The sequence below is a fragment of the Octopus sinensis genome, linkage group LG28 (assembly GCF_006345805.1).
Source record: "Octopus sinensis linkage group LG28, ASM634580v1, whole genome shotgun sequence".
Lineage (NCBI taxonomy): Eukaryota > Metazoa > Mollusca > Cephalopoda > Octopoda > Octopodidae > Octopus > Octopus sinensis.
The window spans coordinates 7,247,607-7,274,816 of record NC_043024.1 but is presented as its reverse complement, the minus strand read 5'-3'; the positions used below and the strand labels follow the sequence as shown (position 1 = coordinate 7,274,816).

Below are 27,210 nucleotides of genomic sequence, written 5' to 3'. Positions count from 1 at the left end.
TCTCTCTCTCCCCCTCTCAGATGCTACAAAGACACCTGGCTTAAAACCAACACCGAACTGGTCTTCTCCTCAGATCGCATCACCTGGTACAATGTCTCTCATCAGTAACGGGCCTGGCATGGCCACCACCACAACAATTACAACGACTACGACAATATACACAACCCCCTCGTTTAGCTTTGGGGCCAATACACCGGCAAGCCAGAACAGCAAACCCCTTGCATTTAATTTGAGTCAGCCAAAATTTAATTTCAGCCTCACGCCCAACACTTCTGGCAAAGGCATTCTGGGGCCTGGACCCAGCAATGCTGCTCTTGTGAGTACTGGAGGGACTGCAACACCCTTATCGACAATTTCCCCGCAGGGAACACCCGTGACACAGGCGACAGCAGCAGCAACACCGTTCTTCTCGTTCAGCATGACCCCGTCTCAACCCGGGGCGTCGACTACTCCAGCGGACAGTTCCAAGGGCCTGACCCCGAACCTGGGTGTGGCCAAGTCTCCCGACAGCGCCGACGACGGCTACTACGTGAACCGAGACGGTGAGGACTCACACATCAAGTTTGATCCCATCATGCCCCTGCCTGACAAGGTGGAAGTACGCACCGGCGAGGAAGACGAACGCTGCCTGTTTGAACACCGTGCCAAGCTGTACCGTTTTGACAGCTCCGAGTGGAAAGAGCGTGGCCTTGGAAACATCAAGATTCTTGAAAACACTCAAACACAGAAGCTACGATTGGTCATGAGAAGGGAGCAGGTTCTAAAAGTAAGTAGTAGTTTTCCTTCATCATTTCATCATTGTTATCATCATCCTTGTTTAGCATCCGCTTTCCATGCTAGCATGGGTTGGACGGTTCAACTGGGGTCTTCGAAGCCATGAGGCTGCACACCAGGCTCCAGTCTGATCTGGCAATGTTTCTACGGCTGGATGCCCTTCCTAAGGCTAACCACTCCATGAGTGTAGTATATGTGTGTGTATGTATATATATATATATATCATCATCATTGTTTAGCGTCCACTTTCCATGCTGGCATGGGTTGGACGGTTCAACTGGGGTCTGGGAAGCCAGAAGGCTGCATCAGGCCCAGTCTGATCTGGCAACGTTTCTACGGCTGGATGCCCTTCCTAAGGCCAACCACTCCATGAGTGTAGTGGATGCTTTTTACGTGCCAGACGAGGCTGGCAAACGGCCACGATCTGTTAGCAACAAACACTTTGACCAAAGTTATTAGACGTAGAAACACACACAATTCCTATTAGTGATACACAAATAGACGCATGCGCAAACACAAAATTGCTATCTGTGATACTCAGACACACATACACACATCATCATCGTTTAACGTTTGTTTTCCATGCTAACATGGGTTGGACGGTTTGACCGGGGTCTGGGAAGCCAGGAGGCTGCACACCAGTCGCCAGTCTGATCTGGCAGTGTTTCTACAGCTGGATGCCCTTCCTAACGCCAACCACTCTGTGAGTGTAGTGGGTGTGTTATACGTGCCACCAGCACAGGTGCCAGGACAGGCTGGCAACGGCCACGATCGGTTGGTGGTTTTTACGTGCCGACGGCACGGAGGCCAATCGGGGCGGCGCTGGCATCGACCACGTATGGAAGGTGCTTTTTACGTGCCACAGAAAATTGCTATCAGCAATACACACACACACACGCACAAAATTGCTATTTTTCTATTTTTTACTATTTTACTTGTTTCAGTCATTTGATTGTGGCCATGCTGGAGCACCACCTTTAGTCGAGCAAATCAACACCAGGACTTATTTTTTGTAAGCCTAGTATTATTCTATCGGTCGCTTTTGCCGAACTGCTAAGTTACTGTGACGTAAACACACCAGCATCGGTTGTCAAGCGATATTGGGGGAGACAAACACAGACACACAAACATACACACACACACACACACATATATACATATATACGACGGGCTTCTTTCAGTTTCTGTCTACCAAATCCAGTCAAAAGGCTTTGGTCGGCCTGAGGCTATAGTAGATGACACGTGCCCAAGGTGCACGCAGTGGGACTGAACCCAGAACCATGTGGTTGGTAAGCAAGCTACTTACCACACAGCCACTCCTACGCCTGCTATTAACAATACCTAAACACATGTACAATTGCTATCAGCAACACTTACACAAATCCCATTTGCTATTAGCAATGCCCGTACACACTAATCCCTCCGTATAAAATCTCTGGTTAATCCTTTATATTTTGATGTTGTAATCCACAGGTTTGCTGTAATCATTACATCACTGCCGACGTCGACCTGAAGCCAAAAGTGAACAGTAAAGGCTGTGCTTGGGTCTGGTGTGCTTTTGACTCCTCAGATGGAGGCGAGGCCCAGCTGCAGCACTTGTCTATCCGATTCAAGACGGCTGAAATTGCTAACAACTTTAAAGATTCGTTCGAAGAGGCCAAGCAGAAGGCTATCGCTTACCAGAAGTCTCCAGAGAAGGACAAAGAGAACAGTACCGATGGTGCCTGCACCAATACCGACCCTCAGACGCCGACCATCTCCCCTACTGTCAAAGGACCGAAGTCAGATGCCAAGAGATCTTCTGTAGCTACGACGCTATTCCCAGATCCTGACTACAAGAATCTAGGTGAGACAAAAGACAGATCTTATACAACATCAGTCTTATTTCCTTTTACATTCAATTTCTTTATTAGCCACAAGGGCCCAAACATAGAGGGGGACAATACAGCCTGATTGGGGTCAGACACACAATGATTATATGACTTTAAAAATTTTACAAAATATAATGAAATCGAACGACGGCTTTGTATTTATGTTTGCAATGGGGTGGGGTGTGGGGGAGTTATACTCTTCATCCAGTCAAGATGATCCTTCTGGTTGCATAAAATACCCATGTGGTACCATGTAAAAATGCCCATGCAGTGTCACGTAAAAGCATTCAGCACACTCTGTAAAGTGGTTGGCGTTTAGGAAGGACATCCAGCTGTAGAGACCATACGAAATCGGACTGAGGCCTGGTGCAGCTCTGGTCACACTGTCCAACCCATACTTACTGGACAACGGATTTGGCATGGTTTCTATGGCTGGATGTCCTTCCTAATGCCAATTACTTTACAGAGTGTGCTGGATGGTTTTACATCGCACCACCATGAGTGCTTTCCACCACCAGAGAAACCGATCTTAACATTTCTGTTGAGGAGTACAGGTCTTTGAGTACAGCAAGACACCTGGCATCTTGGTCCTTAGTCATCTTGCCTGAAAAGTTCAGCATCCTTAACCCTCTAGTGTTCGCATTATTCTGCCAAAATTAATCCTTTTTTATCCACATTGCCTTGAACTAATTAGATATTATCTTGGATCTATGAGATTTTGATGAGGTAGCTGTTAATTTTTAAAACGATATTGTAGGGTTGGTGCGAGAGACCAGATCTGGTCAGTTTGAACATAAAACAGGCAGAATACTTTTGGCCGGATATGGCCGGTTTAAATGCTAAAGGGTGAAGTCATTCTTCAGTACTTCATCCTATGTCTTCCTGAGTCTTCCACTTCATGTTCCATCTACGTTGAGGGATCAGCACTTCTTTATGGGGCTGCTGGCATCCATCCACATCACATGACCAAACCAGTGCAGTCTTCTCTCTTGCACACAGCAACAATTTTCTCTTATGCCTAACTTCTCTCTCAAAATATATGTCCTCATCATCATCATTTAATGTCTGTTGCCCATGCTGATCTGGGTTGGATGGTTTGTCCAGACTTGGCAGGCTGGGGAGCTGCACCAGACTCCAGTCTGATTTGGCATGGTTTCTACAGCTGGCACTTTTATGTGATGCCACATGACACTTTTATGTGATTCCACATGACACTTTTATGTGATGCCACATGACACTTTTATGTGATGCCACATGACACTTTTATGTGATTCCACATGACACTTTTATGTGATGCCACATGACACTTTTATGTGACGCCACATGACACTTTTATGTGACGCCACATGGAACTTTTATGTGACGCCACATGGCACTTTTATGTGATTCCACATGGCACTTTTATGTGATGCCACATGGACACTTTTACGTGGCACCACCATGAATGCTTTACACTGCCAGAGGGACTGGTCTTAACACTTCTTGAGTACAGCAAGACACCTGGCATCTCAATCCTTTGTCATCTCGCTTTAAAGGTTCAGCATCCTCAGATTGTTCTTCAGTACTCCACCCTGTCTTCCAGTTCCCCCACTTCATGTTCCATCTACGTTGAGGGATCAGCACTTCTTTATGGAGCTGCTGGCATCCATCCACATCACATGACCAAACCAGTGCAGTCTTCTCTCTTGCACACAGCAACCATTTCCTCTTATGCCTAACTTCTCCCTCAAAATACTATCACTCTCTCAAACATATACACTGACATTACACATCCAGCAGAGCATACTAGCTTCATTCTTTTCTAACATTCGCATGCCCTCAACATACAGGGTCCATGTCTCACTACCATGTAGAATTGCTGTCTGGTTAACCCTTTAGTGTTTAAATTGGCCATATCCGGCCCAAATATTCTACATGTTTTATATTCAAACTGGCCTCTCACACCTAACCTACATTGACATTCTAAAAATAAACAATCACATCATTGAAACCCCAAAGCTATAAGATAATGCTTGATTAATTCAAAACAATTTGAGTGAAAAAGTATTACATAGGCGCAGGAGTGGCTGTGTGGTAAGTAGCTTGCTAACCAACCACATGGTTCCGGGTTCAGTCCCACTGCATGGCATCTTGGGCAAGTGTCTTCTGCTAGAGCCCCGGGCCGACCAATGCCTTGTGAGTGGATTTGGTAGACGGAAACTGAAAGAAGCCTGTCGTATATATGTATATATATATATGTGTGTTTGTGTGTCTGTTTGTACTCCTAGCATTGCTTGACAACCGATGCTGGTGTGTTTACGTCCCCGTCACTTAGCAGTTCGGCAAAAGAGACGGATAGAATAAGTACTGGGCTTACAAAGAATAAGTCCCGGGGTCGATTAGCTCGACTAAAGGCGGTGCTCCAGCATGGCCGCAGTCAAATGACTGAAACAAGTAAAAGAGTAAAAGAGTATAGGTGCAGGAGTGACTGTGTGGTTAGTAGCTTGCTAACCAACCACATGGTTCTGGGTTCAGTCCCACTGCGTGGGATCTTGGGCAAGTGTCTTCTGCTATAGCCCCGGGCCGACCAATGCCTTGTGAGTGGATTTGGTAGACGGAAACTGAAAGAAGCCTGTCGTATATATGTATATATATGTGTATGTGTGTGTGTTTGTGTGTCTGTGTTTGTCCCCCTAGCATTGCTTGACAACCGATGCTGGTTTGTTTACGTCCCCGTCACTTAGCGGTTCGGCAAAGAGACCGATAGAATAAGTACTGGGCTTACAAAGAATAAGTCCCGGGGTCGATTTGCTCGACTAAAGGCGGTGCTCCAGCATGGCCGCAGTCAAATGACTGAAACAAGGAAAAAAAAAAAAATTTAAGAGAGTAATCTGAACACTAAAGGCTTAAATGATTTCATGCAGTCTTCCTTTCTTTCCAAGAGAAAAACCTTTCGTATATATAGATAAAAGGCGAGCGAGCTGGCAGAAACGTTAGCACACCGGGCGAAATGCGTAGCTGTATTTCATCTGTCCTTACGTTCCGAGTTCAAGTTCGGGGTCGATTAACTAAGTACCAGTTACGCACTGGTGTCGATGTAATCGACTTAATCTCTTTGTTTGTCCCCTCTGTGTTTGGCCCCTTGTGGGTAGTAAAGAAATATATAGATAAAAGGCAGCGAGCTGGCAGAAATGGTAGCAATCCGGACGAAATGCATAGCTGTATTTCGTCTGCTGTTACGTTCTGAGTTCAAATTCCGCTGAGGTCAACTTTGCCTTTCATGCTTTCGGGGTCGATAAATTAAGTACCAGTTACGCACTGGGGTCGATGTAATCGACTTAATCGCTTTGTCTGTCCTTGTTTGTCCCCTCTGTGTTTAGCCCCTTGTGAGTAGTAAAGAAATATATATATAGATAAAAGTGAGATTATTGGTGGTAATATCATATGTTACAAACCCTGACTTTCTTTTTCTCTCGCATGCTGTCGTGTCTTGTGCAGATGATGATGATGATGATAATGAGGCCCATAAAGACGAAGAACTGAGCAATGAGGATGATGTCATCTTCATAAAGCAAGTCGAAGCCACTCCCGAGCAGGTTGAGAGGGCGAGGAAACTGATGCTCCCCGACCATTTCTATTTGTATGAGACCAAAGAACCTTGCCGGGGCTGCCGAGGTTGTGACCCCGAAGACCTGAAGAAATCACCCAAGCAGACATATGCTGGTAAGTTAAAAATCGTTGGTCGATTGGTCAAACTGGTTTGGCTGTTTGACCGACTGACTGACTGGTTTCTTTCTCTTTCTCGCTCTCTCTGTTGCTCCGTCTCCCTCTATCTCTCTGTCTCTCTCTCTCCCTGCCTCCTTTCCTCTCTCTCTCTCTCTCTCTTTCCTTGCCTCTTTTCTTCTCTCTCTCTCTCCCTGCCTCCTTTCTTCTCTCTCTTTTCCTCTCTCTCTCTCTCCCTGCCCCCTTTCCTCTCTCTCTCTCTCTCCTGCCTCCTTTCTTCTCTCTCTTTTCCTCTCTCTTCTCTCTCTCTCCCTGCCCCCTTTCCTCTCTCTCTCTCTCCCTGCCCCCTTTCCTCTCTCTCTCTCCCTGCCCCCTTTCCTCTCTCTCTCTCTCTCTCCCTGCCCCCTTTCCTCTCTCTCTCTCTCTCTCTCTCTCTCTCCCTGCCCCCTTTCCTCTCTCTCTCTCTCTCCTTGCCTCTCTCCCTCCTTGCCTCCTTTCCTCTTATCTCTTGGCTAAAAACCTATCTACAATTCTCCACCCATCCTAGTTGGGAGGTGGGGCTTTGTCTTGCAAGTTACTTGATGACCTCACTGATGCCAGTATCATTTAAAAAAAACACCCAGTACACTCCTTGAAGTGGTGGGCGTTAGGAAAGGCATCTGGCCATAAAAACCATACCAAAGCAGACATTGGTGCTTGGCATAATCCTTCGGTTTTCCAGCTTATATGGACTTTGTAAGGATGTGATATTTGCTGGTCCTTTAAACTCATTGGTTGTTTTCCACTGTTGCTCATTTTTCTTTTTGTTCTTTCCGCAGCAAAAGCAGCTTTGTCTGTATCAGAACGACACAAGCCCCAGTCTCCGCAATCTCCAGCAAGTTCCACTGTTGCCGATGTCACTGTCACATCAGCGACTACCACGACTGCCAACACAACTGCTATTACTACTACTACCACGACCACCACTACTTTTCCTGCAGATTCATCGACTTCCAGTATGCCATTTTCACGGTTAATGAACAGTAAGTGGAGCAAAAAGGCTTTCTTCTCTTTGTGTGTCTGTGTGTCTATCTCCACATAAATATATATGTGTATATGTTATTTTGTCTTGCAAGTTACTTGGTGACCCCATTGGTGTTGGTGCTACATAAAATGCACCCTGTGCATTCTTGGCTTGCCAGATTGTGCACCCTGTACACTCTTGGCTTGCCAGATTGTGCACCCTGTACACTCTTGGCTTGCCAGATTGTGCACCCTGTACACTCTTGGCTTGCCAGATTGTGCACCCTGTACACTCTTGGCTTGCCAGATTGTGAGTCAAATACCCAGGGATATTTTACCAGATATCCTGTTTCAGCCCACTACCGACATTCAGTCTATGAAGTCTGCAGGTATTCCTTGTCATGAAAAATCCTTCCTTTTATAATTTCAGACACAGAATATTCCGGAATGTTATTCAGTACACTGGCTGCCCAGGCAAATACACAAGAAACAACTGCCTTTCAGAAAGGTAAGATGGATATTACTCGTTAGCACATCATTTGCATGTTTATATCTAATTAGCTGCACTCTGTGTGAACTCCTAAGCTAGCTCCTGCAGCCCAAAACTAAACAGAGCAATATAGCATGAACCCGTGCAGGTGGCACATAAAAAGCACCGTCCGATTGTGGCCGTTGCCAGCCTCGCCTGGTATGTAAAAAGCACCATCCGATCGTGGCCATTTGCCAGCCTTGTTTGGCACCTGTGCTGGTGGCACGTAAAAAGCACCCATTACACTTACGGAGTGGTTGGCGTTAGGAAGGGCATCCAGCCGTAGAAACCTTGCCAGATCAGACTGGGCCTGGTGCAGCCTTCTGGCTTCCCAGACCCCAGTTGAACCGTCCAACCCATGCTAGCATGAAAAACGGACGCTAAACAATGATGATGATGATATGTCTATAATGACTGCCACAAATCCTCGAGTATAATCTGCATTTTTTTCCCCAAAATTTAAAGGTCAAAATCCCAAGTGCGTACTATATACAAGGTTAAAAATGAAAAATATTTTCTAAGCAATGTCTGAATCTCTATTTGCTGTCTGGCAATGTTTATTTAGACGCATTTTGTGATGTCGGGCTCGAAAATACCTTAAGCTTAGCCTGAAAGCAATGAAGTCATAAAACAATCATCCATAACTTGCAGTAAGCAACATTTATTAAAATAAAAGTATTCAGAACACAGAATAACATGTAACAAAAACAATTTGCAAACATATTTACATTCCCATATAACAGTTAAGAACATCACCATTATTGTATTATGCATGCATGGAAGTGTTGGTTCGACTAGGGGCTGCTGGCTTAATTACACATGAATTTGAACTCAGAACTAACGGCAGACGAAATACCTATTTCTTTACTTCCCACAAGGGGCTAAACACAGGGGGGGACAAACAAGGACAGACATAGGTATTAAGTCGATTATATCGACCCCAGTGCGTAACTGGTACTTATTTAATCGACCTCGAAAGGATGAAAGGCAAATCGACCTCAGCGGAATTTGAACTCAGAACGTAAAGGCAGACGAAATACGCCTCCGCATTTTGCCCGGCATGCTAACGTTTCTGCCAGCTCGCCACCCTACTGTTTTATACCATCACATGTCCATGCCACTGTCATGTGCCTCTGGCTGCCCACAACTTGATCTACTCCCCCCATTTACTCCCATTGTGGTGGTGGTGGCCTTCTTCTTAACATATGACATGACTTTATCTTTCAGACAAAAACAAACCATTTTCCTGGCAAGGTGCCGGTCAGAAGCTGTTTGATGTCAAGTCCAGCCCCGGTGCCGCCCACAACGATGATGAGGACGATGATGATGTTGTAGCTAATGTTGATATTCACTTTGATCCTGTTATCGAACTACCAGCTCTCATTGATAGAAAGAGTGGTAAGTAAATTTTTGTTTGTTCATCTCTTTTTCTCTTCCTCCATCCCCTTCTCCCCTCTCTTCCCCCATCCCCTTCTCCCCTCTCTTCCCCCATCTCCTTTCCCCTCTCTCTTTCTTATCCCTCTCTCCTTGCTCTTCCCCCATCCTCTTCTCTCCTCGCTCTTCCCTCATCCCCTTCTCTCCTCGCTCTTCCCTCATCCCCTTCTCTCCTCGCTCTTCCCTCATCCCCTTCTCTCCTCGCTCTTCCCTCATCCCCTTCTCTCCTCGCTCTTCCCTCATCCCCTTCCCCTCTCTCTTTCTCATCCCTCTGTCTTTCTCTTCCCCATCCCTCTCCTCGCTTTCTCTTACCAATCCCCCTTTTCCTCACCCCCTCTTTCCTCACCCCCTCTTTCCCCACCTCCCACTTTCTCTTCCCCATCCCTCACTCCTCCCATTCTTTCTCCATTGATCATTAATTTTTGTGCATGCACACACACACATACACATGATGTACATCTAAGCTGTGCATTGAGCCAAATGGGAACTACCGTCTTTCTGGATCTCTGACTAAGTCCCAATCCTTAATATGCCACACCAGTCAAAGCCATAAACATTTCAATTAGTAATTTGTTGAGGCAAATTTTCTACTGCCAGGTGCTCTTCCTGTCACTAACTCCCATGTAAACCTCCTCGAGGAATGTGAAGACACAGGCTGGAAAGCGGAGCATTTTCCAATCGAAGTTGGATGTGGAGGGTTCGTTGGACACAGTGTGAGACGACTGTTGTTATCGATAGGCCTAACTCATCGTAAAGTCAATCCCACCGTGACCAATATCCAAACTACGGTGGAGAAGGCCAGCCACTGGATTTGGCTAAAAAGAGACGATGAGCAATGGCTAAAAGGATATTGAGCTTATTTTAATAACCAGCTGATCTAGCAAGCGGGGCCTCGTATCAGTGAGGGTGGGGGGGGGGCCGGTGCGCATTGATGCCGTCGAGAGGTAGGCCCCGAAACGGCACGCATTCTCTCCTGATGACCCCATACACTTGCTGGCTTGCGGTATGCGGTGTTTTTGACCGGTAGCACTTGCATGTGCAAGTTGTTTGCAAGACATCGTAGCCAAACATGTTTTCCATCGAAGACTGGAGACAACCTCGCTTATGGCAGTGATGCTCATTTACTACCATCATATGACATCAAGGCAAGGGTACACACATACACAACAGGCTTATTTCAGTTTTTGTTTACTTACAGGCTTGTCCTTTACAGGTGCCAGTGCCACATGAAAGAAACACTCGTGCTGGTGCCACGTGAGATGTAGTTGTGCCTGTGCCACGTGAGAGGTGCACTCGTGCCCGTGCCACGTGAGGTGCACTCGTGACCGTGCCACGTGAGGTGCACTCGTGACCGTGCCACGTGAGAGGTGCACTCGTGACCGTGCCACGTGAGAGGTGCACTCGTGCCCGTGCCACGTGAGAGGTGCACTCGTGCCCGTGCCACGTGAGAGGTGCACTTGTGCCTGTGCCACGTGAGGTGCACTTGTGCCCGTGCCACGTGAGAGGTGCACTCGTGCCCGTGCCACGTGAGAGGTGCACTCGTGCCCGTGCCACGTGAGAGGTGCACTCGTGCCACGTGAGAGGTGCACTCGTGCCACGTGAGAGGTGCACTCGTGCCACGTGAGAGGTGCACTCGTGCCACGTGAGAGGTGCACCCGTGCCACGTGAGAGGTGCACTCGTGCCCGTGCCACGTGAGATGTACTTGTGCCTGTGCCACGTGAGATGCACTCAGTTTGGAAGCAAGCTGTTTAACCACCCAGTCATTCCGGCATGTACCTTGAATTATAATTAATTATATTTTAATTTCAATTTGTTTTTCAGGTGAGGAGGATGAAACACCGTTATTTGTACAGCGATCGAAACTATATCGGTTTGACAAGTCACTCAATTGTTGGAAGGAAAAAGGAATAGGAAATATGAAAATACTCAGCCACAACGGATCCGGTGAGTGTTTTGTTGTTTGACTTTTGGGTGTTCCTTATTGATCAAAACGGTGCCAACCATGACCACTATGCTGGGTTATTTGAAATCTGTGTGTGTGTGTGTGTGTATGTATAATTTGTGGGTTAACAAAGCAACCAATGGTTTTATGTGAAGAAATCAATCAAAACCAAAATCAATTCAATGACTGGCATCCGTGCTAGCGGGGTGCAAAGAGCACCATACGACTGTGATCGTTGACAGAGTGGCTAACCAGCTTCTGTGCCAGTGGCACATAAAAGGGCACCATTCGAGCATGATCGTTACCAGCGTTGCCTTACTGGCACTTGTGCCCATGCTTGTAGGGTGCCAAGAGCACCATCTGAGCGTGATCGTTGCCAGAGCAGCCAACTGGCTTCCGTACCCGTGGCACATAAAAGGGCACCATTCGAGCGTGATCGTTACCAACGTCGCTTCAATGGCACCTGAGCCGGTGACACGTGTAAAAAAGATTTGAGCGAGGTCGTTGCCAGTACCGCCTGACTGGCGCCTGTGCCAGTGGCACGTAAAAAGCACCCACTACACTCTCGGAGTAGTTGGCGTCAGGAAGGGCATCCAGCTGTAGAAACTCTTCCAGATCAAGATTGGAGCCTGGTGCAGCCATCTGGTTTGCCAGCCCTCAGTCAAAATCGTCCAACCCATGCTAGCATGGGAAGCGGACGTTAAACGATGATGATGATGAGACCTTTGCAATCGTTCAAGCCTGCCACACAGCAGTGTTACTACTAGTCGCCATTTTAAATAATTATATATATATCAGTAGTAACAACATAGAACAATGTAGCATGTCCTTTCTTTTACTTGTTTGTCATTAGGCTTTGGCCATGCTGGGGCAAAATGATGAAAGGCAAAGCCGAGGTTGACTTTGCCTTTCATTCTTTCGGGGTCAAAGTACCAGTCACTGTAAAAATTGCTGCCCTTGTGGCAAAAATTTGAAGCCATTATTATTAATTATGAAGCCTGGTGCAGCCATCTGGTTCGCCAGCCCTCAGTCATTTGTCCAACCCATGCTAGCATGGAAAGCGGACGTTAAACGACGATGTGGATGATGATTATTCTGCAGTGAAGGGGAAGAATGGTAGGCAAAAAACTTCATGATGTTTTAGTTAGAATCCTTAGTTCTTTGTGTCTATATTTGTACTCAACATTTACTTCTAGTTCGATTCCGGCTGCTTTTCCGAAGAGAACAAGTGTTAAAGGTGGCCTGTAACCACCTGTTGACGACCAACTTAGTCCTGAAGAGAATGTTCACCTCAGAGACGGCTTGGTGTTGGGTGGCCCGTGACTACACAGATGAGAAAGAAGGTACAGTGGAACAGTTTGCTGTACGCTTTAAGGTAAGAACCTGTTGGATCATTATGGTATTGTTGTTACTTTGTGTGTTTTGTGTACATCAGGGACTGTTACATAATGTGGCCGTGATTTGAGGACTAAACTGCTTTTTGTTTTTTGAGGCAAGTGAAAATCAAAATCGAAATTGATCAACATCAATGGAAATTGTAGCTGTGATACCTGTGCCGATGGCACGTAAGAGAACCATCCGAACGTGGCCGTTGCCAGCGCCACCCCGACTGGCCTCCGTGCTGGTGGCATGTAAAATGCACCATCCGATTGTGGTCATTGCCAGCCTCGTCTGGCACCTGTGCAGGTGGCACGTAAAAAGCACCCACTACACTCACGGAGTGGTTGGCGTTAGGAAGGGCATCCAGCTGTAGAAACACTGCCAGATCAGACTGGGCCTGGCGTAGCCTTCTGGCTTCCCAGACCCCAATTGAACCGTCCAACCCATGCTGGCATGGAAAACGGGCGTTAAACGGTGATGATGATTATTGTTATTATTATTATTATTATTGTGTGAGAGAGCAGTGCATGCCATCAAAGTGACACTGGGGTAAAATATACGAAGCCCTGTATACCCATCATGACTACCCGTCTGATAAGGGTACACTAGGCACATGCATTACAACCATATGTGCGCGACATACTGATTTCATATCAAGATAAACAGCACATGACCTTGCAGGTGGGGCCCAGTTAGAATTTTCTTCTGGTCAAGTAACCCATCTGGCTCAAAAGGTCTCTGAATAAGGGTTGTTCAAGGATGTTGAACAAAACACCCATGTTTCCAAAGGTGAATTATTCTAACCCCAAATAATCCCTCTCAACACATGTTTATGAAGCTCCCCCATTATTATTATAAGAATTGGAGAAAATAGTTGATTTGGCAAATTTCTTGATGTCAGTTTCTGACATTCCAAGTTCATATTTGGTTGTGGTTGGCTTTGCTTTCCATCTCCAGGGTAACTAAATAAAAACTTTTATATACTGTGAGTGTGTGTAAGTATTTTGTGCTTGTCCATCTAGATCAATGGTTCTTAACCAAGGTCCAAATGGCCCCTGAGGCACTGTATGAGATTTTTAGGTGTCCATGCAGCAAAACAGTAAATTGGGGCCCCCGAAAAGATTTCGCTTTAAATGTTTGTATTGCAAGGGGCAGCTCAGTTTCTTTCTCTCACATTTTACGTAGTAGGCTCAAGAGTGGCTGTGTGGTAAGTAGCTTGCCTACTAACCACATGGTTCTGGGTTCAGTCCCACTGCGTGGCATCTTGGACAAGTGTCTTCTGCTATAGCCTTGGGCTGACCAATGCCTTGAGTGGATTTGGTAGACGGAAACTGAAAGAAGCCTGTCGTATATATTTATGTATGTATGTATATGTTTGTGTGTCTGTGTTTGTCTCCCCCAATATCGCTTGACAACCGATGCTGGTGTGTTTACGTCCCCGTCACTTAGCGGTTCGGCAAAAGAGACCGATAGAATAAGTCCCTGGGTCGATGGCCGCAGTCAAATGACTGAAACAAGTAAAAGAGTAAAGAGTTTAACCTACACAAGTTAATGTGGAAAACAAAACAGGAATTTTGATAGAAGTTTCTGTAAAACTAGTTTTTAAACATCAAATGGCTATAGTGGGGGAGAGTCCACCAGAATGAAATAGTAATCAAGGGGGTCCATAGATAAAAAAAAAATGGTTGAGAGCCCCTGATCTAGATTTACAGAGATTGACAATAAATCTACATTTTAAAATTTCGACATCCACTGAATTGAACATTCCATTTCCTGTTGTTGCAGACAGTAGAACTTGCCAGCAGCTTCCACAAATGTTTCACTGAATGTCAAGAGAAACTTCTGCAAGAAGAATCACAGGTGGCCGGTAAGATTTTTTTTTTTTTTCTATAATAACTAGTAAATATATTTGATTGCCATCAAGGCAGCAGTATTTCATTTTGCTGCCATATTACACTACTAAGTATATTACAGATTTATCAAATCAATTCAGTGTCCTGCGGTGTGTTAACAGTGCTTTAATTTCATTTTAAGCTCGTCTTTATAGATTCTCTATAGAATTCAGAGCCAGCACTCGGTTATGTTTCATAAATAATGAGATTGAACATTAAAAAAAAAGTTGGTAATGTCTATATACATATTTTGAAGGTAGTTGTCCTCTCATCAGAACCTCTTCTCACAAATTTATAAAGATAACCTTAAAATGAAATAAAAACACTGTTAACATATGGTAGGACATAAGTATTGACTTATTAAACCTATAATTTACTTAGGCGTGTATTATTGAAACAAAACGAAATATTGTTGCCTTGCTGGCTTTTAAATTTTCTTTTTCTATAAATCTGTGCCAGTCATGGCATTCCCTATGGTTTGCATTAAATTTCTTTTTTCTTTTGAATTTAGGATCGGGGACGGCGCCAGCAGATGTCCAAGGTCTGAGCAATACCCTGTCGAATTTGAATGTTGAACTGCAAAACACTTCTGTTGAAGGATCGGAAGAAGCCAAAGCTGTTGAGCATAGCGAGGAGGGAGAAGATGAAGAGGAGAAAGATGACAATGAGGCAGAAGAGGTAGATGTACGATTTGAGAAGAGAGCCACCTTGTACTACAAAGTCGACAAGGATTGGGTTGTAAGTAGTTAGTTGATTGATATCAGGTTATTTAATTTGGGTTTTAGGGGACATTTTGATGTTGCTGATTTCATGCTGACTTATGTTACAAAAGAAAATAGAAACTACACATGGTAATGTAAGGGGAAAGTAAGAAGAAAAATAAACGAAAATGCACATTGTAAATAAAAAAAGGGTTTTTTATGAAAAGTAACGAAAGATATATACAATTAGATGAACTGTGGTAGGAATAAAAGTAATAAAAGTCATTATTGTGAATTATTAAAGAGATTCAAAATCATACCGGTTTCGTGAATTTACTAATCATTGCTTTGAATACAACTATTCATTGCATGCATTTTCGTTTATTTTTCTTACTTTCCCCCTGCGGTGAGCTGGCAGAAACGTTAGCATGCCGGGCGAAATGCCTAGTGGTATTTCTCTGCTGTTACGTTCTGAGTTCTAATTCCACCGAGGTCGACTTTGCCTTTCATCCTTTCAGGGTCAATTAAATAAGCATCAGTTAATCATTGGGGCCGATGTAATCGACTTAATCCCCTTGTCTGTCCTCGTTTGTCCCCTCTATGTTTAGCCCCTTGTGGGTAATAAAGAAATATATATATGGTGGGCTTCTTTCAGTTTCCATCTACCAAATTCACTCATAAGGCTTTGATCAGCCGGAGTCTATAGTAGAAAACGGACACTGAAGCCTGGTGCAGTCTTCCAGCTTGCTAGTTCCTTATCAAACCGTCCAACTCATGCCAGCATGGAAAGCACACATTAAATGATCTGCATGCAAATTTTTTTAAAAAACCATGAGTATTTTTCTTCCATTATAATTGGTGGTGTTCATATGCCTGCATCAGTATTATATTGTCCACTAACTGTCATCTTATTCTCTCTCTCTCCTCTTTCAGTCACTTGGCCTAGGTAACCTACAGGTGGAGTATGACGCTACGGTTGGTGGCCTACGTATAGTTATGACAGACAGCTCTGATAAGCCGTTGTGCAACCACATCATTACACGTGAGACAAATTTCACCCAGTAAGTTTACTCTTCCTGTTTTTCTCCCACTTCTCTTTCCCTTTCTTTTGGTCATGCTGCCTTCACTCCTTTATGAAATCATCATAATTATTCATCATCGTTTAACATCCGTTCTCCATGCTAGCATGGGTTGGATGGTTCAACTGGGGTCTGGGAAGCCAGGAGGCTGCACCAGGCACCAGTCTGATCTGGCAATGTTTCTACGGCTGGATGCCCTTCCTAACGCCAACCACTCCGTGAGTGTAGTGGGTGCTTTTTACATGCCACCGGCACAGGTGCCAGACGGGGCTGGTAAATGACCACAGTCGGATGGTGCTTTTTACATGCCACCGGCGAGGCTGGCCATCATCATTTAACGTCCATTTTCCATGCTAGCATGGGTTGGACGATTTTGACTGAGGGCTGGCGAACCAGAAGGCTGCACCAGGCTCCAGTCTTGATCTGGCAGAGTTTCTACAGCTGGATGCCCTTCCTAACGCCAACCACTCCGAGAGTGTAGTGGGTGTTTTTTACATGCCACCGGCACGTATATAATTATTATAGTTATTGTTATGATGGTGAGTTGGCAGAATTGTTACCATGCTGAGCAAAATGCTCACAGTATTTTGTCCATCTTTACATTCTGAGTTCAAAATTCACCAAGATCAATTTTGCCTTTCATCTTTCCAGGGTCGATAAAATAAGTACCAGTTTTGCACTGGGGTCGATATAATCAGCCAGCCCCTCCCCGCAAATTTCAAGCCTTGTACCTATAGTAGAGAGGATTATTATCATTACTAATCAGCGAGTTGGCAGAATTGTTACTGTGCCAGGCAAAATGCTCACGGCATTTCGTCCTTTATTGCTTGAGTTCAAATTCCACCAAGGTTGACTTTGCCTTCCATTCTTTCGGGACTAATAAAATAAGTACCAGCAGAAAACTGGCCTTGTGCCAAAGTTTGAAACCATTATTATTATTATAAGGCGGCGAGCTGGCAGAAACGTTAGCACGCCAGGCGAAATGCGTAGCTGTATTTTGTCTGCCGTTACGTTCTGAGTTCAAATTCCGCCGAGGTCGACTTTGCCTTTCATCCTTTCGGGGTCGATTAAATAAGTACCAGTTACGCACTGGGGTCGATATAATCAACTTAATCTGTTTGTCTGTCCTTGTTTGTCCTCTCTGTGTTTAGCCCCTTGTGGGTAGTAAAGAAATAATTATTATTGTTATTATTATAAGCATGGCTTAGTGGTCAATTCCTAGACTGGGTGGTGTGTTGTGTTCTCTGCGATCACTTCAACACCTGATATGGGGCACGCCGTGCACCTGTTCAGGTAACGTCGATTTGATGGAGAATGTCATCAGTGGCGAGGCAGGGCTCGTGGGGTCTGAGCTAAACCTGCCCCCCACTTCATCCGTAATGTCTTCTGGTCTGTTCTATCATTCGAATTTTTGTTTTTAATTATATTGTCATTTTGTGTTAATTTTTAAACTTCATTTTGTGTATTTATCATTCGTAAGTCTGACCCCAGATCAGATTGTATTGTCCCCTCTATGTTCGCCCCTTGTGGGTAATAAAAAATCAGATTTGATGGAGAATGTGAGTTGACGTATGGCACAAACGTTTGATCACTATAAACAAATCATTTGTGCAGCCCAGTGGTTAGGGCAGCGGACTTGCGGTCGTAGGATCGCGGTTTCGATTCCCAGACCGGGCGTTGTGAGTGTTTATTGAGCGAAAACACCTAAAGCTCCACGAGGCTCCGGCAGGGGATGGTGGTGATCCCTGCTGTACTCTTTCACCACAACTTTCTCTCACTCTTACTTCCTGTTTCTGTTGTACCTGTATTTCAAAGGGCCGGCCTTGTCACTCTCTGTGTCACGCTGAATATCCCCGAGAACTACGTTAAGGGTACACGTGTCTGTGGAGTGCTCAGCCACTTACACGTTAATTTCACGAGCAGGCTGTTCCGTTGATCGGATCAACCGGAACCCTCATTGTCGGAACCGACGGAGTGCTTCCACTTTGTCTTCGATGAGCAAGCCCATCATCATCATTATTAAGGCAGTGAGCTGGTAGACTCGTTAGTGTGCTGGTCAAAATGCTTGGCAGCATTTTTCATCTGTCATTATGTTCCGAGTTCAAATCTCACTGAAGTCAACTTTGTCTTTCATCTTTTCGGGGTTGATGAAATAAGCACCGGGCAAGTACTAGGGTCCAGTATAGGCTCTTTTGCTTCCCTGAAAACATTTTTTTTTTCTTTCCCCTCTCTCCCAAAAGGTTGTCTTGAATTTCTTTTCCACTGGTGATTCCAGGTGTTTCCACTCTATATTCTACCTTTCGGTTTCTGCCTCAAAATGATGCATCCAGGTCTCATTTCCTCTGACGATTCTTCCAAAAAAAATTTGACTTCACCAATGTAGTAGTCAAATAGGCATTGACTGATCTCCACATGATTGTATACTCCTCTCACTCGGACTTTACAGAACTGGAGTCTGAAGCTTGTCATGGATGGTTTCATATGCAGAACCATGACTAATTTTCAGAGAATATGCCACCTCACTGATAATTGCTTGTTGTTTCTCCAGAAGACTGCCTTCCCTTAAAATTACAGGCCCTGTGCCTAAAATAGAAAGAATTATCCTCATCATCATCATTATTATTATTTTGGTACCACTGGGGTCAACTTCGCCTTTCAACCTTTCGTGGTTGATAAAGTAAGTTGAGCACTGGGGTTAATATAATTGACTTATTTTCTCCCTTAAAATTGCTGGTCTTGTGTGAAAATTAGAACTTTGATTATCCCTGTTTTGGCGAAGGCAGGGAGCTGGCAGAATCGTTAGCACACCAGGCAAAATGCTGAGTGGCATTTCATCTGTCCTTATGTTCTGGGTTCAAATCCCTCTGAGGTCGACTTTGCCTTTTATCCTTTCAGGGTTGATGAAATACATTCTAGTCAAACACTTAGGTCAATGTAATCGCTTTACCCCTGACCCCAAAATTGCTGGCTTTGTGCCAAAATTTGAAATCATTATTATTAAGCTAGAAAACTGGCAGAATGTGGAAGTACATGGATCAGTGGTTAGGGTGTTGTACTTATGATTGTAAGATTGTGGTTTCAATTCTTGGACCGGGCGATGCATTGGGTTCTTGAGCAAAGCACTTCATTTCACATTGCTCCAGTCCACTCAGCTGGTGAAAATGGGTGATCCTACGATGGATCAGCTGCCCATCAAGGTATGGAATATGTATGCCGTGGAAATTGGCCCCACGAGTCTATATGATTTGGAAAGTATCTATCCATCTAAACTGGCAGAATCATAAGCACGTTGGCCAAAATTGGCAGGGTTTCCATTCATAATGCAAAGAACCTAAAGGAACCCCTGCTGAAGCTGACTTTTCTTTTCATCCTTTCGAGGTCAGTGTAATAAATGTACTCCCCTCCCCTAAAAAGAAAAGTTGCTGGCCTTGTGCCAGAATTTGAAACCCAGTATTATTATTATTATTATTATTGTTGTTGTTGTTTCTTCAGGTGTGCCTGAAGTGTAATATATTTACTCCCTCCCCTAAAAAGAAAAGTTGCTGGCCTTGTGCCAGAATTTGAAACCCATTATTATTATTATTATTATTGTTGTTGTTTCTTCAGGTGTGCCTGAAGTGTAATAAATCTACTTCCTCCCCTAAAAAGAAAAGTTGCTGGCCTTGTGCCAGAATTTGAAACCCATTATTATTATTATTATTGTTGTTGTTGTTTCTTCAGGTGTGCCTGAAGTGTAATAAATCTACTTCCTCCCCTAAAAAGAAAAGTTGCTGGCCTTGTGCCAGAATTTGAAACCCATTATTATTATTATTATTGTTGTTGTGTTTCTTCAGGTGTGCCAGAAGTGTAATAAATCTACTTCCTCCCCTAAAAAGAAAAGTTGCTGGCCTTGTGCCAGAATTTGAAACCCATTATTATTATTATTATTATTATTATTATTATTGTTGTTGTTGTTGTTTCTTCAGGTGTGCCTGAAGTGTAATATATGTACTCCCTCCCCTAAAAAGAAAAGTTGCTGGCCTTGTGCCAGAATTTGAAACCTATTATTATTATTATTATTATTATTATTATTATTATTTTTGTTGTTGTTTCTTCAGGTGTGCCTGAAGTGTAATATATGTACTCCCTCCCCTAAAAAGAAAAGTTGCTGGCCTTGTGCCAGAATTTGAAACCCATTATTATTATTATTATTTCTTCAGGTGTGCCTCAAAACATAAACACTCTGGTACATGGGCAAGTATGGATGAAGCTTCTGGTGAAAGTGGACAGCGTACATTCCGGCTTGACTTCTCCTCTGCAGCGGCCTACTCAGAGTTTAAGGATGTTTTTCAACAGGTGATACAATTAACTCCTCTCTGTAAATTGGTTTATATTAACCCTTTCATTACTAACCCGGCTGAAACCGGCTCTGGCTCTGAGTACAAATGTCTTGTTTTCATAAGTTTTGAATTAAAATCTTCCACCAAACCTTAGTCACAATTTATGTTCCTAACACTAGCTGAATGATAACTAAGTTATTTTACTAAATTCTTTGTTATATTTAAAGTTATTGAAAGAAACACAGAGCATCTCAAAATAAATACAGTAACGAAAGGGTTAAGGCTTTGTCAAATAGAAACTAGTTCTTATTATTGAAGCAAGCTGGAAAGCATGGAAAGCACACATTAAATGATCTGCATGCAAATTTTTAAAATAACCATGAGTATTTTTCTTCCATTATAATTGATGGTGTTCATATGCATGTATCAGTTTTATATTGTCCACTAATTTGTGGAGGCATATGGCATAGTGGTTAGAGCAGCGGACTCGCTGTCGAGGGATTGCGGGTTTGAATCTCAGACCAGGAGATGTCTGTGCTTATGAGCGAAACCCCTCGCGGTTCTGGCAGAAGGTAATGGCGAACTTCTGCTGACTCTTTCTCTCACTCTTTCCTCCTGCATCTTGCAGGTCACCTGTGACGGACCAGCGTCCCGTCCAGGTGGGGAACCTATACGCCAAGGAAACTGGGAAACCGGCCCTATGAGCCAGGCATGGCTTGAGATGGAACAAGCAATAATTTCCTGACTAGCATTTGACAGCGGTGCATCAGCATGGCCATAGCTCTGAGCTGAAACTAAAAATAAAAAACTCCTCTCTGTAAATTAGTTTATATTAAGGCTTTGTCAAATAGAAACTAGTTCTTATTATTGAAGCTACTGACTGAATCATTAGCACAATGGGCAAATTGCTTAGCGGCATGTCATCTGTCTTTATGTTCTGAGTTCAAATTCCACTGAGGTCGACTTTGCCTTGCATCCTTTTAGGGTTGATAAATTAAGTACCAGTGAAACACTGGGTTGATGTAATCGACTTAACCCTTCCCCAAATATTTCAGGCTTTGTGCCTATAGTAGAAAGGAGCATGGCTGTGTGGTTAGGGAGTTTGCTTCCTAGCTACATGGTTTCAGGTTCAGTCCCACCGCGTGGAACTTTGGGCAAGTGTCTTCTGCTATAGCCCCGGGCCGACCAAAGCTTTGTGATTGAATTCGGTAGGCGGAAGTTACTGCCATGTGTGTATATATGTGTGTAGGTAGGTGTTTGTTCCTTTCCGAAAGAGAGAGAGGGAAAAACTACCTCGCTTGGCAACAGGTGGGGGTTGGCGTCAGGAAGGGCATCTGGCCGTAGAAAGCTTGCCACACGCATAACGCTGCGCATATGTACATACATTTTTTTTGTCCAACCCATGCTAACATGGAAAGCGGACGTTAAACGATGATGATTATTATTATTATCATCATCATCATCATCAAGGCAACAAGCTGGCAGAATCATTAGCATGCCAGGTAAGATGCATAGCAGTATTTCATCTTGGGCAAAAGTGTCTTCTGCTATAGCCTCTGGCCAACCAAAGCCTTGTGAGTGGATTTGGTAGACGGAAACTGAGAGAAGCCTGTCGTATATATATGTGTGTGTGTGTGTGTGTGTATATATGTGTGTGTGTGTGTATATATGTGTGTGTGTATATATGTGTGGTGTGTGTGTATATATGTGTGTGTATATATATGTATGTATGTATGTATATATATATATAAATATATATATAAAGTTAATCCAAACAAGAAAATAAAAACAAAAAAACAACAACGCAAGGACGTGGAACAAATAAAGTATTATTGGACGCTCAGGGAAGAAGGAGGGTGTGTGTGTATATATGTTTGTGTGTCTGTGTTTGTCCCCCCTAGCATTGCTTGACAACCGATGCTGGTGTGTTTACGTCCCCGTCACTAAGCGGTTCGGCAAAAGAGACCGATAGAATAAGTACTGGGCTTACAAAGAATAAGTCCCAGGGTCGATTTGCTCGACTGAAGGCGGTGCTCCAGCATGGCCGCAGTCAAATGACTGAAACAAGTAAAAGAGAAAAGAGAGAGAAAGAGAATTATTAAAATAAAACAAACCTGGTTAAAATATCTCATCAGCTGCCTTTGTAATAATTTTCTTAAATTGTAAAGAGACTTTATGGACACTCTATATATATGTGAGGGCCTCAAGATCTTTTAAGTGCTTAGGGCTGCTATGTCTTAATTCAGCCCTGCCCTGGTGGCAAAGATTTTAGCGCTGTTTCTCTGTTCTAATTGTTTTTGTTTCCTTTTCTGTCACACAGGGGAAAACTATGGCGAAAGAAATGAATATATCGGAACAATATATATATAGTACTTAGGAACCAGGTAAGGCATTTTTTTGTTTTGATAATTATCGGTGGTGGAAGTGAGTGGGTTGTTAAATCCCAGCTTGAATCCTGACCCTTTTCATATCAACCCACCTGTGACTGTCCTTGGTCCTGTGGTACAAACTTTATGTTTTAACCTTTTACTGTTCACATTATTCTACCAAAATTAAGGTTTTTTTCATCCACATTGCCTTGAACTAATCGGGCATTACCTTGTAGCTTTGAGATTTTGATGAGGTAGTTGTTAATTTTTAAAATATTGTAGGGTTGGTGTGAGAGACCAGATCTGGCCAGTTTGAACATAAAACAGGGAGAATACTTATGGCCGGATGTGGCCGGTTTAAATGCTAAAGGGTTAAAGGGATCTAAATGAAAACCTTCCATCAAAATTTCAGGATCTTTTCCTTTTGAACGGCAGACAATTTCTAGGTAACTAAACACTTTAAAACTTCGTATACTGGTAGAATGTGTCAAAATAAAACATTTTTTTTCTCTTGGCTTTCTTGAGAAAATTGTAATTTGTTTGTTTAACGTAGTTTAATTTTTCGAATTTTAACCAATCCTATGCTCTCTTTTGAGCTAAAATCATTTGCTGCGTCTAAAACTGAGACAACATCCTGTAACTAACGCTAACCCCCCCCCCCTAACCCTACATTTTTTTTTTCTTGTTAAATTAATTTGTTACGCGTGTAAAAAAACTAAAGCAATGGAATTAAATTAATTTAACAATTAAGAAAAAAAATTTAGGGTTAGGGTTTGGGGGAGGTTTAGGGTTAGTTACAGGATGTTGTCTCAGTTTTAGACGCAGCAAATGATTTTAGTGGAATGGAGGTAATCGATTGGTTAAAATTGCCGAAATGCTTGGATTTTCAGGCGTAATATCTTACAAACTATAGAATTTTCTCAATAAAACCAAGAGAAAATGATGTTTTATTTTGACACATTCTACCAGTATACGAAGTTTAAAAGTGTTTAGTTAACTAGAAATTGTGTTGAAAACTGCCGTTCAAAAGGAAAAGATCCAAATTTCAACTTAATTTATGTTCCGAACACCAACTTTATCCTTTAGCATTTAAACCAGCCAACGTATTTTGTCTGTTTTATGTTCAAACTGGCCAGATTCAGCCTCTTGCACTAACCCCACTATCATCATCATCATCATCGTTTAGCATCCGCTTTCCATGCTCGCATGGTTTGGAAGGTTCAACTGGGGTCTGGGAAGCCAGAAGGCTGCACCAGGCCCAGTCTGATCTGGCAATGTTTCTACGGCTGGATGCCCTTCCTAAGGCCAACCACTCCATGAGTGTAGTGGGTGCTTTTTACATGCCACCGGCACAGGTGCCAGACGAGGCTGGCAAACAGCCACGATCGGGTGGTGCTTTTTACGTGCCACCGGCACGGAAGCCAGTCGGTTCTCTTACGTGCCACCAGCACTGGTATCACAGCTATAATTTCCATTGATGTTGATCAATTTCGATTTTCACTTGTCTCAACAGGTCTTCACAAGTAGAGTTTTGTGTCCAAAGAGGGAACGCTATGCATAAGTGGACTGAGGCCATGGGTTATGGGTTACTTCATCAAGATTTCATAGCTATAAGATAAATGCCTGATTAATTCAAAACAATGTGAATAAAAAGGCATTAATTTTGACAGAATAATATGAATATTAATGGGTTTAATAAATGACTAAATTCTTCGGTATTTTCAAAATGAATTGAAATAAAGGGTGTCTTTTAACAGAAATACACAAGGGAGTTTTTCTAAGCCCTGTAAAAGGACTCAGAAGGTTGGACCTCCAACCAGGTCTTTCACGATACCCTTAAACCCAGGAACTTTACAACACCCTGTCTTATGTATTTGTGTGTGTATATACATACATACATACATACACAAGGGGATTTTTCTAAGCCCTGTAAAAGGACTCAGAAGGTTGGACCTCCAACCAGGTCTTTCACGACACCCTTAAAGCCAGGAACTTTTCAACACCCCCTTGTATATAATGAAATTTCAAATCTGAGATAATGTGTGATTAATTCAAGACAATGTGAATAAATGAACATTATTCAGGAGTGTCTGTGTGGTAAGTAGCTTGTTTACCAACCACATGGTTCCGGGTTCAGTCCCACTGCGTGGCACCTTGGGCAAGTGTCTTCTGCTATAGCTTCGGGCCGACTAAAGCCTTGTGAGTGAATTTGGTAGACGGAAACTGAAAGAAGCCCATCGTATATATATGTATATATATATATATTTATATATATATATATATATGTGTGTGTGTGTGTGTGTGTGTGTGTGAGAGTTTGTATATCTGTGTTTGTCCCACCAACATCGCTTGACAACCGATGCTGGTGTGTTTATGTCCCCGTCATTTAGCGGTTCGGCAAAAGAGACCGATAGAATAAGTACTTCTGGGTTCAGTCCCACTGCGTGGCACCTTGGGCAAATGTCTTCTACTATAGCCTTGGGCCGACCAAAGCCCTGTGAGTGGATTTGGTAGACGGAAACTGAAAGAAGCCCATCGTGTATATGTATATATATATATATATATATGTGCGTGTATGTATGTGTGTCTGTGTTTGTCCCCCTAGCATTGCTTGACAACTGATGCTGGTGTGTTTATGTCCCCGTCACTTAGCGGTTCGGCAAAAGAGACCGATAGAATAAGTACTGGGCTTACAAAAGAATAAGTCCCGGGGTCGAGTTGCTCGATTAAAGGCGGTGCTGCAGCATGGCCGCAGTCAAATGACTGAAACAAGCAAAAGAGTAAAAAGAGAGTATTACATTTGACAGTCATCTGAATGCTAAAGGGTTAGACTGACCAGATCTGGCTTCTCATGCCTACCCTACAATGTCGTAAAAATATACAAATCGCATCATCGAAATATCAAAGCTACGAGATAACATATGATTAATTCAAAACAATGTGAATAAAGGATTACCTTTGACAGAGGAGTAATCTGAATGATTAAGAATTAAAGGATTTTTTCCTGAACAATAAGAAAAAAGCCCACAGTGGCTGGCAAAGCGCCATTCGAGCGTGATCGTTACCAGCCTCGCCTTACTGACACTTGTGCTGGTGGCACGTGAAAAAACATTCGAGCGATGTCGTTGCCAGTTCCGCTGGACTGGCTCCTGTGCAGGTGGCACGTAAAAAGCACCATTTGAGCGTGGCCGTTCCCAGTACCACCTGATTGGCCCTCATGCCCGTGGCACGTAAAAGCACCCACTACACTCTCGGAGTGGTTGGCATTAGAAAGAACATCCAGCTGTAGAAATTCTGCCAGATCAGATTGGAGTCTGGTGCAGCCGCCTGGTTCGCCAGACTTCAATCAAACCGTCCAACCCATGTTAGCATGGAAAGCGGATGTTAATTAGTTTACTTAGTTTAATTAGTTAATTTTTGGCTCAAAAAGCAAAAAGCAAGGCCATGTAGGGGGACATGGAGTTATGTACAGGGTGGTGTTCATGTAAAGAGTTCAGGCCACTTGTGGTCAAGGGAGACTTTGAGCCGAGCAGGCGTTGGCATCTTCACCATCTCGCCCGGCAGCTTATTCCACGGATCCGCAACCTGGACGGAGAAAGCCCCTCTCCTTCGATTGAGATGAAATCGTCACAGATAGAGCTTTTCGGAGTGACCCCGCAGCTGACGCTCTGGAGCAGGAGTGAAGAACAGCTCTTTCAAGAGGTTACACTTTCCGCTTATGATGTTGTGAGCAAGAATGAGATCACCACGGCGTCGTCATTTTTCTAGAGAATAAAGGTCGAGCGTCTTCAGCCTTTCTTCATAAGACAAATGATTGAGACCAAGAACCATGCGAGTAGCCAGCTTCTGGACTCTTTCGAGATGCTGTATGTTAAACGATGATGATGTTGTATTGACAATGTTTTTACTATAGAGCGTGCTTCTATAATTTAAATTTATTTAATTTTTTTAATCTTTTTTTTATTTTTCTGAATTTGTTTATTTTTCTACATTTTATGAAATTTTAAATTAATTTTTTTTTTTTCTCTTTTTCAGATAATTTCTTTTGTAGGTTTGTTTTTAAAAAGAAGAAAAAAAAAGTTCTAAAAAAATCAAAAAAAAAATTGAGAGAGAAAAAGACATAAATAACCACCCAAAAAAAAAGACAAGACAATGTTGGTGACAGCTGTTTCGTGTTGGTGTGTCAAGTTGACCATTTTACCCTCCATCCCTACC

At 43.4% G+C, this 27,210-nt stretch overlaps 1 protein-coding gene across 3 annotated transcripts; it reads left to right on the top strand.

The window, feature by feature from the left end:
• On the top strand, positions 1-27,077 carry LOC115225808 (E3 SUMO-protein ligase RanBP2). 3 transcript variants are annotated; one of them, XM_029796779.2, is made up of 14 exons: positions 1-766; positions 2,248-2,620; positions 6,126-6,347; positions 7,166-7,369; positions 7,780-7,857; positions 9,106-9,276; positions 11,135-11,257; positions 12,452-12,630; positions 14,421-14,502; positions 15,039-15,265; positions 16,162-16,289; positions 20,507-20,642; positions 22,947-23,010; positions 27,031-27,077. In XM_029796779.2, exons 1-13 carry the CDS (start codon positions 92-94, stop codon positions 23,001-23,003), a joined length of 2,655 nt encoding a protein of 884 aa, XP_029652639.1. In that variant the 5' UTR covers positions 1-91; the 3' UTR covers positions 23,004-23,010; positions 27,031-27,077. The 3 variants fall into 3 exon arrangements, with proteins under 3 accessions (XP_029652639.1, XP_029652638.1, XP_036370420.1); XM_029796778.2 differs by having other exon boundaries at positions 6,123-6,347; XM_036514527.1 differs by having other exon boundaries at positions 2,248-2,621; positions 6,133-6,347.
• Positions 27,078-27,210: the final 133 nt, after the last annotated feature.